This window comes from Podarcis vaucheri (assembly GCF_965113315.1).
Source record: "Podarcis vaucheri genome assembly, chromosome: 17".
NCBI classification, from domain to species: Eukaryota; Metazoa; Chordata; class Lepidosauria; order Squamata; family Lacertidae; genus Podarcis; species Podarcis vaucheri.
The window spans coordinates 37678354-37697251 of NC_138755.1; the positions used below are offsets into that span (position 1 = coordinate 37678354).

At 44.0% G+C, this 18898-nt stretch overlaps 1 protein-coding gene and 1 long non-coding RNA gene across 4 annotated transcripts in view; one reads left to right on the top strand and one right to left on the bottom strand.

The window, feature by feature from the left end:
• Window positions 1–18544, bottom strand: part of GNE (glucosamine (UDP-N-acetyl)-2-epimerase/N-acetylmannosamine kinase) — a 34069-nt gene extending 15525 nt beyond the window's left edge. The window contains exons 1-2 of one of the 3 annotated variants that reach the window (XM_082204754.1): window positions 18372–18544; window positions 966–1174 (exon numbers count right to left, since the gene is read on the bottom strand). In XM_082204754.1, the coding sequence (XP_082060880.1) occupies window positions 966–1174; window positions 18372–18425 (263 nt within the window). In that variant the 5' untranslated portion in view covers window positions 18426–18544. Of the gene's footprint in view, window positions 1–965; window positions 1175–2777; window positions 2911–3767; window positions 4384–18371 lie in introns of those variants that run through there. The other 2 variants (XM_082204755.1, XM_082204756.1) reach the window with 2 other exon arrangements.
• Window positions 10341–15642, top strand: LOC309522210. The gene is made up of 2 exons (XR_014214982.1): window positions 10341–11841; window positions 15445–15642. It is a non-coding gene; the product is annotated as an uncharacterized lncRNA (long non-coding RNA).
• Window positions 18545–18898: the final 354 nt, after the last annotated feature.

Here is an 18898-nt window from a genome sequence, read left to right on the forward strand (position 1 = left end):
TGGCATTATTCCTTAGAATTATGGTGCATTTCCTACTTAGGCCGCACACATTTCTCAATTTAGATATTGCTCATGGTCTGGACCATACACCTATGTAAAAAAAATAAAATATTGAAAGCTACTCATTGTAATTAGCCTTCTATTGAAAAACGATGCTTTTTAAAAAATGGATGGAGCTGCAACTCTGATTTAGCATGGTGTTAATTACAATATTAGCAGAATAAGTTGTTCAGGACAGGGATCAGGAAAACTGGAATAACTCTTTTGCAATAAAAAAATCATTTTATTAAGAGTACCAACCCCCGATCTTCTGTTATACAGCAAAGCTAAACCTCTCCTTTTAGGTTCATATCTGCAACATCATTTGAAGACACCTATTACTGTGTTGTTTTGTGAACACTACATTCAAACGCAATCCAAAGCCTCAGTACTATGATCATCAAACTGGCCTAGTCCTCCTGCAAATGAGGTTCAGGGCAGTTATCTCTAAAAACCCAAATAAATGACTATTTCTAAGATTTTTCAGTGCCAAAAAGTACCCCAGGAAAAGCAGAAACTGCTTCCCAGCCATGTCCACTGCTATGTTTTTATTCCCTGAAAAGCAGTTGAAAAATAAACATACCCAAAGGCTTTCCATGCATTCTCTAGCCTAAGACTTAGCCTACCATTCTTTTTAAACTTGATTAAATATTGTGTGCCATATTCCAAGAAGGTAACATTTTATTACAGAACAAAGGCACTGCAGTTATGAGTGACATAGAAGAATGAAAGTTGGTATTACTTTTCCTCAGCTCTACTACAATGTGTCTGGTATTGTTTGCAAAAATAGCAATAAATCAATGGTTATATAATCAGTTCATAGAGATTGTCCTATTTGATGTATTTATCAGCACTGCATGCAGTAATGATAGCAAGTATATTCATGGCTGCCAAGATAGCAGAACAAACAAAATTATACACCTTACCCATAGTCATCAATCAGGTGGGAGCCCAAAACCACAACATCCAGCTCAAAGAACTGTGGCTCTGCTTTAATGCCAAACATGATTGGGGCCAATTTGGAATAATCAGCCCTGTTGCAGGTAGCAACACAAACCCGAAGTTTCCGGTTGTTCCCATTCTTCTCCATTACTCGCTTTTGTTTCTGTTTAGAAAGGTTCGTGAAATACAGTTCCTGAAATGTAGGAAGCAAGATAGATACAATTGCACAAGAATTATTACACTAGTAGTCAAGAGTAGAGTATTAAACAGAGTACTGGGCAAGGTGACAGATACTATTTGGTCATGAAACCCACTAGATGATTTTGGGATGGTCACCCATTCTCAACCCAACCTATGTCAAATAGCTGTTGGGGTGACAGTGGGGACGGGGTGGAGTGGTGATGCATGCTGCTAAGAGCTCTTTGGAGCATGGGTGGGAAACAATTGTGATTGCCAGACAGGCACTATGCAAAGGTTGTAAGCTAGAAGGCCACACGCCCAAGATGCTGTACTGTAATAACTAATACTACATGCATGCATAAGCAATAGCATAGCATACTGCACATACTGTACAGGAAAAAATAACTATGTGGAAGTGTCTATTTATCCACAACATATTCCTGGGTGCACAAATGTCTTCATTCTGTAAACGAAGCAACTGTTCCATATGTGAGGCAGATTTTTTAGCAATTGGTCATTGTCACGTAATAGACTCTGTACCATTCCTTTAAAGCAGAAGCAGGTAAACTTTAGGCATGTCTGTTTACTTTGTCATGAGAATCTTGAGGTCTACCATCTGGAGCCACATACAAAATAATGTCTTAGAAAGGACACAGAACTGAGGAAAATGTTGTCTCTGAGAATATGCTCAGCCCAGAAATTTGTTTTCAGTACCAGAATCATACCAGTACCACATAGACCCTTTCATACAAACATCATCATCTTCTTCTATTGTTGTTGTCACTAATCACCCACCCCCATCCAAAGGTCCCAAGGCAGGTCACAACAATTAAATATTAAAATCAGTTTATAACAACTTAAAATTATAGAAATAAGGTGGGACTTGTTTCCTTATTGACCCCAAGTGTCAAAAGCCAGGGTAAAGAGGTACACCTTTAGCCTTATACAAAAGCTATATAATGAAGGTGCTAGACACACCTCTAGGAGTAGATTCAACAGCCAGTGATTCAACAGCCTAATTTGAGGAGTGGGGTCATATTTGTTAAACCATAAGTAGCAGGAAACCTTTGCTGCTCTACTGCAAACCACCCAGAGACCTACCAGTAGGTTCTGAACTGCCCTGCTCTGCTTTACACATGTCTATATGCTGCCAACAGGATTCTAAGGATGGAAATTTTTGCAAAACAGAACAAAAGTTTTCATTTTCATGTCTTATATAGAGAGAAATCCAGAGTTGGAAGAGAGATGACCTAAGTAGGAAAGTCTCATTAATTTCACTTTAATCTGTTTTGTAAAGGGTTCTTTAAATCTGGGGCCTCCTGCTATAAGGAGAGTTCACAGTTTCAGTTCCAACTTATTTCAAAATACGTGTTTAGCATTTGTTTTGTTATGTAGAAAGGTAACCATACAGTACACAACCAACCTCCTTCTGTAGTCTCACTGAACACACCCATAAATACAAAGTACTTTCCAAGAAGCAGAAAATGAATTGTGCTCTGCCCTTGCTTGATAATAGTACAAAACTCTGTTTTGTACTGTTTTTTATTACACACCTCATAACATGCCTTGCTTACATATTGCAAAATGAAGCATTTTTTGAGGCTATTGTGACTTACCCAGGATCTTTATCTAGCTTGCCTTGGGAGTAAGCAGTATTGGGACTTACTCCAAGGTAAATGTATATACAGGGCTGTAGGCTAAATTGGATAACCTCTCTAGCTTACTCTCCCATGAGGACCTACGCAAAAGAACAGGACTGAACTCTGATTTCTTACTGCCCAATTGCAAGGATAAATGGAAAACAATTATCCCCCTCCACATTTGCATGCTTTAGTAGGCACAGAGCCATTAACTGACCAACTTTTATAGCATTAAGTGGCCGTGCTAGACATCATGTCATTCAGTTATTTTTTTCCTCTCAAAAGTTGAGAATAACTACACGGCATGCTACAAAAATCTAGAACAGACATTTCCTTAAAGTTTTAACAAGTCAAAGATGCTCAGTCTAGTTACACATCCAAGTATTCATTATTTTTCTCATATAAAATATGTTTAAATTCAGGAAATTAGCTGCTGGCAGGTTTGTTCACAACAAATTTATCATTAGTCATGGGCTGTAATACAACTTTATATTGGTGGCCAAAGTACTGCTTTCCCTCAGAGTCACAAAAGAGAGAAAAAGTTCTTCATTTAATACCTAGTACAACACCTTCTATAAACACAAAATGCTACTGTAGAAAGTATTACTTTGGACAACTCTCTCAATAATTTTGTATTTATATTCTTAGCTTTAGAACAAGGAAATGTTACCTTCTATCTCTTTGCACACCATCCAGTGAAGGATTAAACATTAGCTTTTACTAATATTTGCATCAGAATTACTCCGCCTCTCCTTCCTCAACACTGGCTAGTGAGTCATGTTTAACTCATAAATTACTCCTCTTTTGAAGCTTAATACTTTTTCAGCTGAAACAAACAGCATGCAACATACAGTATAGGAGGAGCAAGGGAACCTGTTCAGTCAAAGGGTTAGGCCAATTTAAATGCCAAAACAGCAAAGGAATGTGAACTACAGTAGCAAAGGATCTACAAAACTGAACAGTTACCTGTTAACCAAGCAGAATGTGAAAATTAAATAGGTATACTTTTCTGAGCTGAAATCATTGTCATTATTGTGGCAATGTGGGATCTGGAAACAAATTACATACTTTTAAACCATGATAATAAGTTACCCAGTTCATGAACTGTTTTCAGGATCAGCAACAGAAACCCACTTTTATTTATTACCATCTCCCATTGCAGTCAGTTATTCTTCACATAGGGGCATACTTAGGGGTTGGCTAGGTTGGTCCCTGCCAAGGGCATCGGCTGGGGGGGGGGCGGTCGCAAACATTGTTCCACTGCTTGGCACCCCTGAGCTGCCATCAAGAGCTGCGGCCAGCTTGAGAACAACTCTCCACTTCAGCACGCGTCTCCTTTTCCTTGGCACTCAGCAAACCTGGTGGGCAGCACTGCAGAGACTATTTACTGTTGCCCTGAGTGAGAAGGCAGCACCTCTGCCCTCCTTCCCCGCCTGCTTTTTGTCCAAGATGCTTCTAAAAGCAAAGGGGCAACTGGGTGGCAAGGTCACCTTGCCCCTGAGCCCTCTTTACTGTGTCAAAGTCCTCCTCAGAGTTTGTTGAGGGCACAAGGAGAGAAATGTGCTGCCCCTATGGCTGGCAGAGCATCCACTCCCTTTTCTAACAGACATGAAGCAAGAGACAACACCCAGATACACAGACTGAAAACTGAAATGCCTGAAGGCTTCAACTTGAAGGATAATACATAAAGGGTTCTCTGTGTTTTTAATCCTATTTTAAATATTTCTGGCACAAATATATCTCTTTTTATGTAAGCTTTACTCAGAATTCCCTCCGTCCAGAGCATTTGAAGAACCTTGACTCCAAGTGTTCCTTTTGAAATTAAACAGTTTTGTGTTACCAATGAAGGCAGAAGCTGAAACATTTACCCAACCAATGTTATGCTTATCTTGGATTTCTCAGTCACATATTTATGGAGGTTTTTTTGTGAATGCTTTCTGGTAAGGATCCACAGCCTTGTTTAACGTAGTAGTTTATTTGTTTTCTGCATAATATATTCCCTTCCAATAGTGGGTGATACCATGTAGCAAAATAGGGTCACCCACATACAAGGGGAAAAGAAGATTACAAATCCAGATACAGTGGTGCCTCGCAAGACGAAATTAATTCGTTCTGCAAGTTTTTTCGTCTTGCAAATTTTTCGTCTTGCGAAGCAATGCACCCTGGGTATTAACGGTTTTAAGAAAAAGGAAACAAACTTGCAAGACGTTTTCGTCTTGCGAAGCAAGCCCATTGGGAAATTCGTCTTGCGAAGCAACTCAAAAAAACAAAAACTCTTTCGTCTTGCGAGTTTTTCGTCTTGCGAGGTACCACTGTATGCATAAACATATTAGTTGTGATTAAAGCAAGCAAGCAAACAAACAAACAGACAAACAAACAAAAAACAAACCCATTCTTCTCCTAGTTAATCATTAATTTTTAAAGAGTGGGGGACTGGTTTGATAAAGAACCTAACAGCTAAAACATCCTAAGGGGATGGAGTTAGGAAATACACCTGGCAAAATGCACATCCCTCAACTTTTATTTCAACACAAACAATCTAAGATGCTATAACATTTCAAGGTTATAGCACCCTTGCAGCTAAAAAAAGTAATTCAATGCAGCTAGGTCCATTAATTAGGACTAGAGAAAAAACAATTGGATTTGGAGAACACTTGCAAAAGCAGCCAGAAAAATAGGCCTATGCTTGCAGAATGCAAACCTCATTTATATTTATAGACAGCTATTCTACCCACTGGAGATTAATATTATTTTTTTGCATATGTTAACCTAACCTAATGCTGCAGCCTCTATGTGATATACATTATAACGTTAGCCTAATCAAATAGAACAATATAATAATATCACTAGTAACCAATAAACATACAAGCAGAACATTTGCAGGGAGTAAGATAATGGCCTGGTTCACACATCTCTTTAAACCATAATTAAAATAAACTATGGTTTAAAGAGATGTGTGAACCATAATTAAACTAAACTATGGTTTAAAGGTAGTTCATTTTGGAAAAACAAACCATGAATTTGGGCTTGAATAGAATGTTCAGCCAGCCCATAGCTTAGGTCACTGTAGAGAAGAAGCAAAGTGCCCATGATTTCAGCAGCATGCCCAGTCAGGCTACACATCCCACTTTAAACCATCAGCTGATGAGCAGGCATTAAGTCCTGCTACTTATATCCATAGGTGTTAAATCCATAGGGAACTGGCATATGCAGCCAATTCAGAATTGAACCCCAAACCCCTACCCATCAGCTGATGTCACCCAACTATTGGGGCGATGTCAGCTGATTGACAGTTCGGCATGATTTTGAACAATGGCTTCATGGACCAAACTGGAACTCTTGGCAGATCAAGACTGGCCCACAAGCCAGAGGTTCCCCACCTCTGCTGTAACACTTAAAAATAATGCAGTAAATTAATATTAAGCGATGTTGGGGCCATGGCAATATTCTGAAGCTGAACTGGTGCTATTAAAATATTTATCCCGTGGCTTTCAAGGCAAACACCCTCCAAATGGGACCGATCTGTCTATAGTGATTGATAGCCATTATCAAAATATATTTATCTTGTGAACCACCCTGAGACCCGCAGGTATAGGGCGGTATACTTATTTATTTACTTATTTATACATACTTATGTTTGAATTGTCCCTATTTTACCCAGGAACAGATCCACTTTTCTGGTACATATCCCTGATTATTATTATTTTTTTAAAAAACCCCGTCTTGCCATTTGGGGGAACACCTTTCAGAGCATTTACTAGGTTTTCAGCCTTCTTTCCTGGGTCTTCGAAGCTGCCTCTCTGAGCGATAACATCTTGCCTCTGGCACACGGTGCGCCCCAAATGCCACCGCACCCACTTCCCTCCATTTCCTCCCAACCCCTAAGCTAAACCACAGAGCATCTACTTTCTAGCAGCCACCGCTGCACCCATTGCCAGTGGCGTAGCGTGGGTTGTCAGCACCCGGGGCAAGGCAAGTAATTTGCGCCTCCTAACCCGTGGATTTGCGCCCCCTAACCCTAACCCCCAGATGTTGCGCCCGGTGCGGCCGGCCCCCCCCTGCACCCCCCACGCTACGCCACTGCCCATTGCGAGATGATGATTATCATCACCACCATCTTTTTCTTTTTTTTAAAGGCTGCTATTTGTTAACTAACATCCTGCCTCGGCCAGGCTTTTGCAGCCTCAATGTTAAAACCACCAAGCAGCAGGAAGGAGATGGAGAGCCTCCTCCAATTGCCATGTGAGGGCAGCGATCCCTGCTGCCACGAATTTACCCGCTACTCTCCACGCTCCCCTTCAGAATGGAAATAACCAAATTATATAGGAAAGAGGAAAACGAAAACAAGTGGGGCTATTCCCCCCCCATCCCCTTATTATCTGGGTGCTTGTTTGGGGCTGCAGCAAAGTCTCTCTTTTTTGGATAGGCAGACATGGCACCTTCTCCCCAAATAGAAGAGACACACACACGGCGTGTCCCCCCCCCCCGCAAAAAAAAAGCAGCAAATGCCCGTTTTGCCGAGGACGCGTCCTTTTTCTGCTCCTTGGCGGCGAGGAGGGAGGGCGATGGCCCCGGCCCTTCCCGCCTCCGCGGCCTCCCTTCCCCGCTTGAAGAGAAAATCCGTGAGGGGAAATATTTACCTCAGCTTTTCCGCGCCCCCGCCCCGGGCCTGGGCCTGGGCTCCGCCGCCTCACGCGGCCTAACGGGGCAGCTCCTGCCGCGGAGGCGCCTGGGGGCCGGCGGCGAGGCGAGGCGATTTCCGAAACAAAATGGGCGCGCCGTTGCTGTGGGGATGGAGGGGCTGCCGCGTCGCTAGGAGCCAGGCGCCTGCGTGGGCCGCGGCCCGGCTCGCCGTTAAAGCGCGCGGGCGGGCTCCCTCGCCGCACCTGCACGGCCGCAGTCCGGGGAGGAGGAGGAGGCGCTTTCGCCCTCAGCCTGCGAGGCGGCTTCTGCTCGCCCATGGCAGCCGCCGCCTTCTTGCACGGAGAGAGAGGATGGAATTGGCGGGAAGATTTTCTGGGCCTTGCCTGAGGCGCGGGGTGGGGAACGAAGGGGGATTATTAGTATTGTCGACGTCGTTCGTTATTATCAGTGTTGTTGTTTTTCTGGAAAGAAATGTGGGGGAATTCACCAAATTTGCTTGTTTGTTTATTATGGGTCCAGTCGCAGTGCCACACAAACACACCCCGGCAGTGGCTAAGGAGCCATAGCTGTCAACTTACAGATTTGGAAATAAGGGACCAGCAGCCTCGAAAATAAGGGACCAGCAGTCAAAATAAGGGATTTTGGCTTGGCTTATACAGAAATCCGGCACTGATGGAGCCAGGCTGCTTTGGCTGCCCCTGACTGTGTTTTGCAGGGGGTTGGACTAGATGATCCTAAGGGTCTACAACCAGTGGCGTAGCGTGGGGGGTGCAGGGGGGCCCGGCCGCACCGGGCGCAACATCTGGGGGTTAGGGTTAGGGGGCGCAAATCCACGGGTTAGGGGGCGCAAATTACTTGCCTTGCCCCGGGTGCTGAAAACCCATGCTACACCACTGTCTGCAACTCTGACCAAAGAAGAGGGGCAGACAAAACTGATGAACGACGTGGAGATGGCAAAGCTTCCAGGCAGAATTAGAAACCAGGAAGAGGACCTCTTTAATAAAGAATGGGGAAAGCTTATAATTTCTTGGAAAAGCTATTGCAAAGAGTTACATACATTTTACAAGAAAACTTGTAAAAATTTGAACTATGGATGGACAAATGATTTATAAAAATAGAGTTATGAAAGGGGTGCTGAGGGGGAAATCACTACATTAAGATGCTGCACTGGCTGGAGGGGATGCTAAGCAGCACGTCGGGGCTGCCAAAGTCTTGGAGCGAGGAGTTCCATCGGCCCTTCCCCGCACGAGAGAGGGAGGGGGAGAGACTCTCGCCCACGCCGCCCGCCAGCCCGGCATGAGGCGGTTGCTGCGCCGCCATGGCCGCTGAAGCGCCGCCCTTCTGCATCCCTCCCCATCCCCTCCTCTTCCTCCTCCCTCAGGCCGCCTCCTCAGCCGCTGCTGCCTCCGGCTTCCCCTGGCAGCGCGGCAGAAGTCTCGCAAGAGAGGGGCTGCCCACCCGCCCGCCGCCACCCGTCTCCTCACGACGCGCCCCTGAGGGGGGAAAGGGAGAGACAAAGATGCGGCAGCTCATGCGCGCGCACGCTCTCTCAAGGTGGAGGACCCCGAGCCGCTGCTTCCCTCCCCAGCCGGACGAGCATGAAACCCAGGAAATTTAAGGGACATCATCAATCCAGGACAGCAGTGGGAAACGGCGCTGGGATAAGGGAGTTTCCCACCAAATAAGGGACGGTTGACAGCTATGCTAGGAGCCAACTCCTAGGGTCCATGGCGTCTTTGCGCCCCTCTTAAAATATTTGAGGGGCCTGGCCCCCACAAAGTTGATGGGCATTGCCATTCAAATACTGTAGTGTGTGCGCACCCCATCATGTGATTGATTATGCAGGGTGGGGCTTACCGCCCGCCTGCCCCCCCCCAATTTCTTTGGACAAGTTGGCACCCCTGAAAAGTAAGCTGTGATTAATAAACTCAAGCAGACAATGATCTGGATTAGAAACGGCGACGACTTTATTGATTACAATTATAGGTGGATTTTTGGCTCAGGCATTGGGTATATATTGGTTCCAGCACCCCACCCGACCAAAAAAACAATAATGAAAAAGGTAAGGGAACTCCATTCCTCCAAGTTCCTGCTCAAAAAACACCCCTGACGATGATTATTATTTATTATATTTATTAGTCACTTTTCCTTGCCAGGGCAACTCGATGCCACTTACAAAAACCCAACATAGTGTTATGAGTTTGTGGGTGCCAGACCCCTATAATCCCTGGATCCAGCAAGTGTTAAAAGATAGTTAAGCCAGACTAGCTTCCTGTGAATGCCTGGGTGACCGGCCATTAAGAGAACAAAAGATGAAGGGGTTTGGTGCAAGATGAGAAATGAATGGGGGCCCCTCCTTCAACAAACAGATAAAGCCAGAGTTTAATGTCAGTGTTCAGAAACTCCCATTGTTCTTTGCGCATTTTGCGACAGGGAATTTCATTAGTGTGAGCAGTTTCTGAGCTCTGGGCCTAAGATTTCAGATTAAAATTACAGAGTGGAAAGAAAGGATCTTTTTTCTGCCTCCCCACTCCCAGCTACACTTTGAAGACTGGAGAAGAGACCTTCTTAAGCAGGGGTCAGCAACCTTTTTCAGCCGTGGGTCGTTTAACCATCCCTCAGACCATGTGGTGGGCTATATTTTGAAGAAGACTATATTTTGAAGAAGACTATATTTTGAAGAAGAAAACAAGAGAACTAATTCCTATGCCCCACAAATAACCCAGAGGTGCATTTTAAATAAAAGGACACATTCTACTCATGTAAAAACATGCTGATTCCCAGACTGTCCACGGGCCAGATTGAGAAGGCGATTGGGCCAGATCTGGCCCCCGGGCCTTAGGTTTCCTACCCCTGCTCTTAAGAATATGGGGGGCGGGCGGGCAGGGGAAGGACTAGACCATGTGAGAAATGAACATAATATTTTAGCTGCAGTTCCTTCATTTTCCGCTTTGTATTCTTATAAAAAAGTGTGCCTAGACATTCCATTGTTGCGCCCATAACCTAGGTTTAAGGTGCCATTTAGCTCCTAAGCTTTCATATCTCAGTTTCTAACACTGTTTAGCGCATAGATATGAGGGAGAGTGATGTGACAGAGAAACGAGGCAGCAAGCTGGAAAGCCGGAGAGGCTTGAAATAAATAAAAAGTATTCAGGCAGCTCGCCTAGTAAGGGTGTAAAGGGTTGCTGCCTTGGTTGGATTTACTATTGAAAGAACTTGCATAAGGTTGGGCAGTCAGTGACTATAGATGTTCCTAGTGATCGTAATTTTTCTACCTGTACGTAGGGAATTCATTTTCCAGAGAAAATAAATAAAATTCCTCCAGGGGTTTACTAAAAGGTCAAGAAGAGAAAGAGTATGAACTGGCAAGATGGGACCGGGAAAAGGACTGGTGCCATATGGGACAGGAAGCATAATGCTTTGTGGTGATAGCCTTATTTCAGAATACACTTTCGAGCTGTCCTGTACATATTGATAATAAAATTAGGGTGTTTATTTCCTTATTGTCTATATGTAATAGGTATATTTCAAGAGAAAGGGAGAGTCTATGATAAGGTGCTTAATATAGCTTGGTTATCTCTTTAGGTTTTAGAAAGGAACAGTTCTTGTTAAATATTAATTCAGTGCACAAGGGCAAATGGATAAATGGTGCAATTTACACATGGTCAGAAGGTCAGCCAGTGAATTTAAATTCCAGGTACCTAAACTGCAGCTAAACACACTGTTGTAGCTTACAGAGGAGCATTTCCCATGTGAATAATGTTACACTCGCCTTGCATGCTACATTTGGAGCAACAGACTCACATGAATCCTTTCTGTGAGTGCAGGACATGGATAACTGTTGATATACGTATATTTTTCTTGCTAATTTCTCTATAAAACATAGGTAGTTGGAATATTTTTTGTAGTCACCATTCACAAAAATGTTATGCATTTATGCAAGGCATTAGCAGTGTGGTGCCCAGAGGTGCACATTTGCCTACAAAGACCATACTTGAATAATTTGCACAAATGACAGTTAAGCTATGCATTTTGCTAGAAGATCTGCTATTGATCTGGCCCAGTTTGCTTTTTATGCTGTAGATGCAGCAAAGAGAAAAAGGTGGTTGTTTGATAATTTGAGTGGGATGGGGGGGGTCTTATTAACCCTTTCCTCCATGCTATTGTCCCTGCTTTAAATCTGGGGGGGGGGAGGTATTTGTGATCCACAAGGAGGAGGTATTATGCAGTATGCCCTGTGTGAACTTTACTTCTTTTCAAATTATGACTAAAGTCCAAAATGCTGATTGTATGTATAAATGCAAAACTTTCCTGACAAATATATTTGCCCTCAGGCTCGACACCATGCCAGTAAAAATTCTGGTACATTGTTCATGTTGCTTCAGACTCAGATTAGGTGGGTAAATGTTCTGTAATATAATGAATTTGCAAATGTATTTTTAAGGCAGATACGGTTAACGTTCCTGTTTCAGCATTATTCATATGCAAGATGCTCTAGAAGCACTGAATACACCACATGGTGCTTTTACAAAATGAATGAATCATCATATGTGCTTATTGCGCCAATCCTATGCATGATTACAGAAGCTCAAAGAGCCTTATCTCTCAGATAAATATGTATAGGCCTGCATCCTGAGAGTTCTGAAAACTAGAATGAACTATAGAAAGAAGTGCCCCTGCCAGACTGAAACGCTTCCTCTCCTATTTTCACTTCCTAAAATACACTTCTCTCAAGGAACTGCAGATTAAGATAACAACAGTCTGACTTCAGTGACAGAATGGCAAACTATTCCCTAGCACACAGCATGCTTTGCTTTAAGGCAGGGGTGGCCTTGTACAATCACAATTACCTCTAACCAAGCTTTGAAGGTCAGCTTGCAGTGTGCTTGCCTTTACAACAAGATATTCCTCAGAATACCTTTTTTTGGGTGTTCCTGCTAGCCTGTGGGCAGTGGCGTAGCGTGGGGGGTGCAGGGGGTGCCGGCCGCACTGGGCGCAACATCTGGGGGGGTGCGCTCGCACTCGCAGCTCTCTGCCCCTACTAAAATCCACGGGTTAAGGGGCGCAGATTACTTGCCTTGCCCCAGGTGCTGACAAGCCATGCTACGCCACTGCCTGTGAGTGGCTACCATGGGAAGGACCTTCTCTGTGGTGGCACTCTGACTGTGGCATGCATGCTCTTACCAGGGAGACTCACCCAATTCATACTCTGATGGAGTTTCAGCATCTTTTTTTTTTTAAATCATAATTAGGCTTTTCAATCTAATTTCTGCTGAATACTTTTATGCTGCTCTTTTAAAAACACAGCTTTTAAACTGTTTCTGGTTTTGTTCCCTTTTCTTTGTTGAAGGATAGAATATATGTCCCTCTTCCAACTCTATGATTCTATGATTCTATTTCAAAGCCAGCATCAAACTCTGGCTTAAGGCTAACCATAGGGAATGTTATTGCTACTACAATGCTTTTCAGGTGTTAAAGCAGTTGTACCTTGGATCCCAAACACCTTGGTACTTGGATGTTTTGGCTCCCGAACGCCGCAAACCCAGAAGTGACTATTCCAGTTTGTGAACTATTTTTGGAAACCAAACGTCCGATGGAACTTCCACGGCTTCCGATTGGCTGCAGGACCTTCCTGCAGCCAATCAGAAGCCACACTTTGGTTTCCGAACATTTTGGAAGTTCAACGGACTTCCAGAAGGGATTCCGTTCGACTTCCAAGGTACGACTGTACCAAACTGTGGTTAAGTAGAAACAAACAAGCATGAATGAGCTCAGGCTCATAATCTCCTCTCCTGCCACACTCACCAAGAGTAGCAATTTCTGTTCCAGGTTTGCAACCAGCCACAGTTCTGCCACTTTATTCAAACAAGAATTTCAAAATATAATTTCAACATAATTTGTAACCCTAGTTTGCAAGATTTGGGTGAAATGGCAAAACCGGTGTGCCACAGACTGGAATCACAAGTATTTAATATTGGCATGGGGGTGGGGACGAGGGACGAAGGGAGTGTTGCAGTCCTATGAATCTTATTGTTTCCCCCCATAACACTAAACAATGGCTTATGTAGCCTTTGAGATACAATAGTAATCATGTAGCTGGAAGCAACAGAAGCTGGGGCAGGATGTCTTCTGATCATTTTCCCATTTGAAATTGCCACACACACTCTCTGTATGGGTTTGGCAGTAGTTCATGCTTGGAGATGAGGCTTTGCTACTGTCCAGTGTAATTCCACCAGAGCCAATTCAGGTGAACGTTTTTATATAGAGTCAGAAAGACATTTCCCCAGCAATTAGAGCTTTACTTTAAAATTGTGGTGTTACAAGACCCCAGCAGTTGATTATATCAGCCATTAAATCTGCTCAATTTCTCACACCAAGTCAGCAAGTAGTTTATCTCTTCCCTAAGTCAATAAAATGAATATAACAGTATGTGAGGTGGCGATCTTTAATCTAGGATGTAGGAGACTCGAGGAGAGGATTCCAAGTACTTTTGCTACACATTATCTCTATTCCTGCAGATATTTGTAACTGGAATTGTTTTTATGTTATTTAATATAACTTTTACATCAAAGACAACTCTACATGCTTTGCTTTTCAGTTATGTATTAGTCCCGCTAATGCAGTCTTATTGATCGATTAATGCAAAACTGTTCAGTATATGATTGCTGTGGTTTTGGTTATGTTTCTTTTTTTGCTTATCCGCTTATTTTAGACCTCAGTGTACATGTTAAAGTCATTCTGCAGTCATCTTTGCTGTGGGTTGGTTGTGTTCATGTTTCTACTTATTGTCTGCTTATTTATTTGCTTAGGTGACTTAGAAGCTGCTGTCCATTAAAACCAATCCCAGAGCAGAACACAGCATAAACTTATATAATACATAATAAAATCTCCAAGAATCAAATTACCACAACAATAAATCAATTTTGCCTAGGTCTTTATATCATTAAGCAAGTATAGGGTTAGCTTTCACCATTTTGATACCCTAGGCTGAGGTAGTCATTGTGCCTCCACAGTGGAACCTCGAGTTGCAGACATAATCTGTCCCAGAGGCACATCCGCAACTCGAAGCGTTCACATCCAGAAGCGCCATGTCTGCGCATGCATGCGGCGCGATTTAGTGCTTCTGCGCATGCACGAGCTGTGAAATCCGGAAGTAACTGTTCTGGTACTTCCAGGTTGCCACAGGACGCAACTTGAAAAGCCATAACCTGAAGCGGACACAACATGAGGTATGACTGTAGATGTTTTGGAGTACAACTAGTATCATCCTTGACCATTAGCCATGCTGGCTGGGGCTGATGAAAGTTTTAGTCCACAATTTCTGCAGGGTACCATGTTGACTACCTCTGACTTTGGCTACCAATGGCCAGACATGTGGCCAGGGAACCTGGATTCTTCCTGATGAAGCTGCTTGAGGGATAAATCCTAACCATGAGAGGTTTGGAGGGTAGCAACATGAGAACGGGCCTTTTCTGTGGTGGCTCCCCATTTGTGGAATGCTCTCCCCAGGGATGCTTGTCTGGTGCCTTTGTTACATATCTTTAGGTGCCAGGCAAAAAACGTTCCTCTTCAACTAGGCCTTTTTACTTCAATCTCAGTAAAGCAGCAGGAATAAACAGTGGTTCAAAGGTCTTAGGTGTTAACACTCTTTGCTTAGGAAGCCCCCTCTCCTGTTCATAAAGTTTAGTTAGCTTTGAAGTATAAACAAACCCTTGATTTTTGAATGCTTAGTCAACTGACAGCTCCAGTAAGACCCCCCTCTTTGCTCCTCAGTGATTTTAAGCATCAACCCAACTCCTTGCAACTTAGGAATCTTTTGCCCGACATGGGCTCAAACCCACAACCCTGAGATTAAGAGTCTCATGTTCTACCCACTGAGCAACTCTCACTCCCAAGCAGGTAGCTTAAGTCTCATAGAAGGCACTGATCCCAGACTTTGTGTTCCTTTACGCTTCAAGGACAGTATAACCACCCCTTCTCTTATTTTCTTTCTTTTTAGTGCACATTGTCTGTAGCACATTGCTGCGCTCCCTCTCCAGACTTTGGAGTTAGTTTAAGGACTCTTCTTCACCCTTTAGAATCAAGCTGTGTATGCACTGTATGGTTATTTTCTGCCTGCATAATTGTAAGCTTCCTGTTCGAATTGGCACCCACATACTCTGCTAAGATTTCTGTGTAATAAACCAACATTTTTCTACTTCCTCGTGCGATAAATTCTTTATTGGGCATGAGAGTTAAAGGTATACACACATTTTTAAATGAACGCACATACTGATCCCATGCAAAAGATTCAAACCCTTTCAGAGCTGAATGTTAAATACACACGAGTGCTGGACACGCTGTGTAACAGTGCTTCTAGAAGTCTGTGCAGTGTACATTTCTTCCACAAATAACCCAGCCACAGAAAGCTATGCTTCTGAGATTTGGGAGTAGGGCTTCTAGATTAGACAGCCTAACTTCCAGGTAGACTTGATCTCCACAGTAATTCATGTCATGTTCTTGAAAAAAATAGGCAGTGTGATCTGAATCATGCTTGTTCAGAAGTGTGTTCCATTGAACTCACTGCCTGAACTTACTTTTGTGTTTATGGTTTTCGTCTTAAGGACACCGCTGGCATGCAGTCTCATCCCTAGCAAATGGTCTCCCAAACCACTTAAGAAGAAACCTTTTTTTACTCAATGGGTTCTCAGTAAATGTCACCTATAACAGAATCAGTGGCTTTGGCAAACCTGTAGCACAAGAAGTATAGAAAAGCCTGAATCTGCCCAGTGAGGGTGCACAAGACTTGTAATATTTAATATTTAATGTTGCATTTTAATTTTGTTTTTAAGTTGTAGTCATTCAACTTGTTTTTATTATTGCTTGTAAGCCGCTCTGAGCCCAGCCTTGGCTGGGGAGGGCAGGGTATAAATAAAAATTGGCCGAGGGAGCCGGCATACAGCTTCCGGGTCATGTGGCCAGCATGACTAAGCCGCTTCTGGTGAACCAGAGCAGCACACGGAAACGCCATTTACCTTCCCGCTGGAGTGGTACCTATTTATCTACTTGCACTTTGATGTGCTTCCGAACTGCTAGGTTGGCAGGAGCAGGGACCGAGCAACGGGAGCTCACCCTGTTGCGGGGATTCGAACCGCCGACCTTCTGATTGGCAAGTCCTAGGCTCTGTGGTTTAACCCACAGTGCCACCCGTGTCCCATGCTGTGCATTACATGGTTGCTTAAGACTTGATGGAAGAGCTATACCCCCAAGATCAGGGGTGCAATGCGAAGGATGTACACACATCTCTTTGCAGTACACAAGCCGTCTCCTCAAACACACAGCAGGGATTTTGCTCATTGTGCACAAACATTTGTCATTCTTTGAACTCAATCTCAGAAGTACACATATAGATGCTATTCCAGACTTTCAATGAGTGTGTGAACCTATAATGCACACATTTTTTAAAAAGTCTGCTAAGTGCTGTAATTCTATGCAATTTTCACCAGGGCTTTCTCCCAAGAAAACTTCTTATTTCTGAGTATTTATATGAAGGAACACTGGGCTTGATGACATGAAACATGTACCTCATTTCCACGCAAAGACTTCCAGAGGAAACATCTTGCAATAAAACAACAGGCACTCCCCCCAAACTTCCTGCTGCCCATTTCTGAAGACACAAAGCTCTACGAGCTTTAGGTCTCAGATAATTGCTTTTAAAATAACTGCTGCAGGGATTTCAAACTCTTACTGTGCAACCCTATATGTATCTGTATCCGAAGGAAGTCCTGTTAAGTTCTGTGGGGCTCAGTCTCAGAGTTGCAGCCTCAGTGCACACTGCCACAAACTAGAACACAGCAGGGATAGCAGCATAGCTTCCTTAGAGTAAGGGGAGCAATTGTGGCACAACTCAAATTAGAAAGTGCTCTAGTATATCAAGACTTGCATCTACAGCTCTTGGTGAGGAGTTTTGACAAGATGTGAGAGAGGTTGCGACTGGGGTGGCCCTGGAACAGGAACAGGGCTCTTGTTGCTGAAACTAAACCTGCATGTGGGACCCTTCTCAGAGCCCCTCTTAAAAGCGACCTGGACTTCCTAAGCGAAGGCTGGTGTATATATATATTTAGAATTCGGGTTTATTTACATTTTTGATATTTTAAAAGCATAATTACAACACACCCTTTTTCCATTTTAACTTTTTTTTTTTAAGTTTGCAAGCTTAAAAAAGAAAACCGTTAACTTTTCTTTCTTTCCTTTTTTAAGTTTGCAGGGGCTTAAAAAAGAAAAAGACAAACCACGGTTCCTGTACTTGTAAATTAAACCAGGCTTCCTCTGAGCTCAGCTCAGCTCTCTGTTTCCCAGGAGATGAGAGTGCGCCTGAGCATGTGAAGAGTGCATTTCCTTTACACTCTGGGGAACACCCTCCCCGCAAACAATAACTTACTACTATTGAGTATCTGACCAGAATGCGAGTGGGAAAGGAGTAGGGCTTGTCTCTCAGACGTTTCCAGACAGTCTCTGCCCCTCTGTCTGGAAACGAGCTAACGGCAATCGCTGGCCAGTCATAACATTTCTCCGTCGCCGGAGAATGAATCTTCCCCCTTGCCCGGAGGAAATTCAGAGCAGAAGCGGACTCGGTGCATCAATTGTAGGTGGGAGAGAGCCCCATCTCTGTGTGTTTTGTATGCATGCATCGGTCCAGTTCTGTTCTGAGCTGTGCTGGGTCCCTATCCTGGAACAAAGGTGCAGGTGGCTTAAGGCACAAAAGGCGAGGATGGAAGCGACCCCCCCACAAACATAAAAACGCCTCCCCCACGTCCCCCATTCGTCGCAACAAACCCTTTCGCTTTCTCCATTGCCTTCCAAAGGCGCTCTCTCTGTGTCTCTCTCCCCCCCTCCTCCCGCCCGCAGTTCCCGAAACAAAAGGCTCTCTGTCGAGATCTCGCTTACATGGGGACCGAGGGGGATCTGCTGCTCCCGGCGAAGGCGCACGTTGCTCCCCATCCTGTAGAGGATCTCAGCTTCTGGGCGTCCTCCTCCTGCTGCTCTAGCGGGCGAAGCAACTCTTGGCTTTCCCCGGGAGATGCTCTGATGGGCACCTGAATTCCATTCTCCACTTGAAGCCCTGCCCCCTTCGAAAGTCATTCAGAGAGAGAGAGAGAGAGATCTGACTCATTCATATGCTTGCTCCTTCCTTCGTAGCAACCAGGATGTCAGCTGAGCCTCTTTTCCAGATAAAAACATAAAGAGTTTTCCTATTCCCCTAAAAGCAGCCAATGGAATTGTTCCTGAGTCTTCCTATTACCTTTGCCAGTCTCCATCTTGAAGCAGAGAAGCCCCTTTTAAGCGCAAAGGCGCTTTACATGACAAGACCTTTATAACAACCCTGTAGTGAAGGTTGCCATTAGTCATAGCCCCATATCGAAGAAGGGAGAGGCAGCTGTGACATATAACCCATGGCAGAAACTAGAATCGAA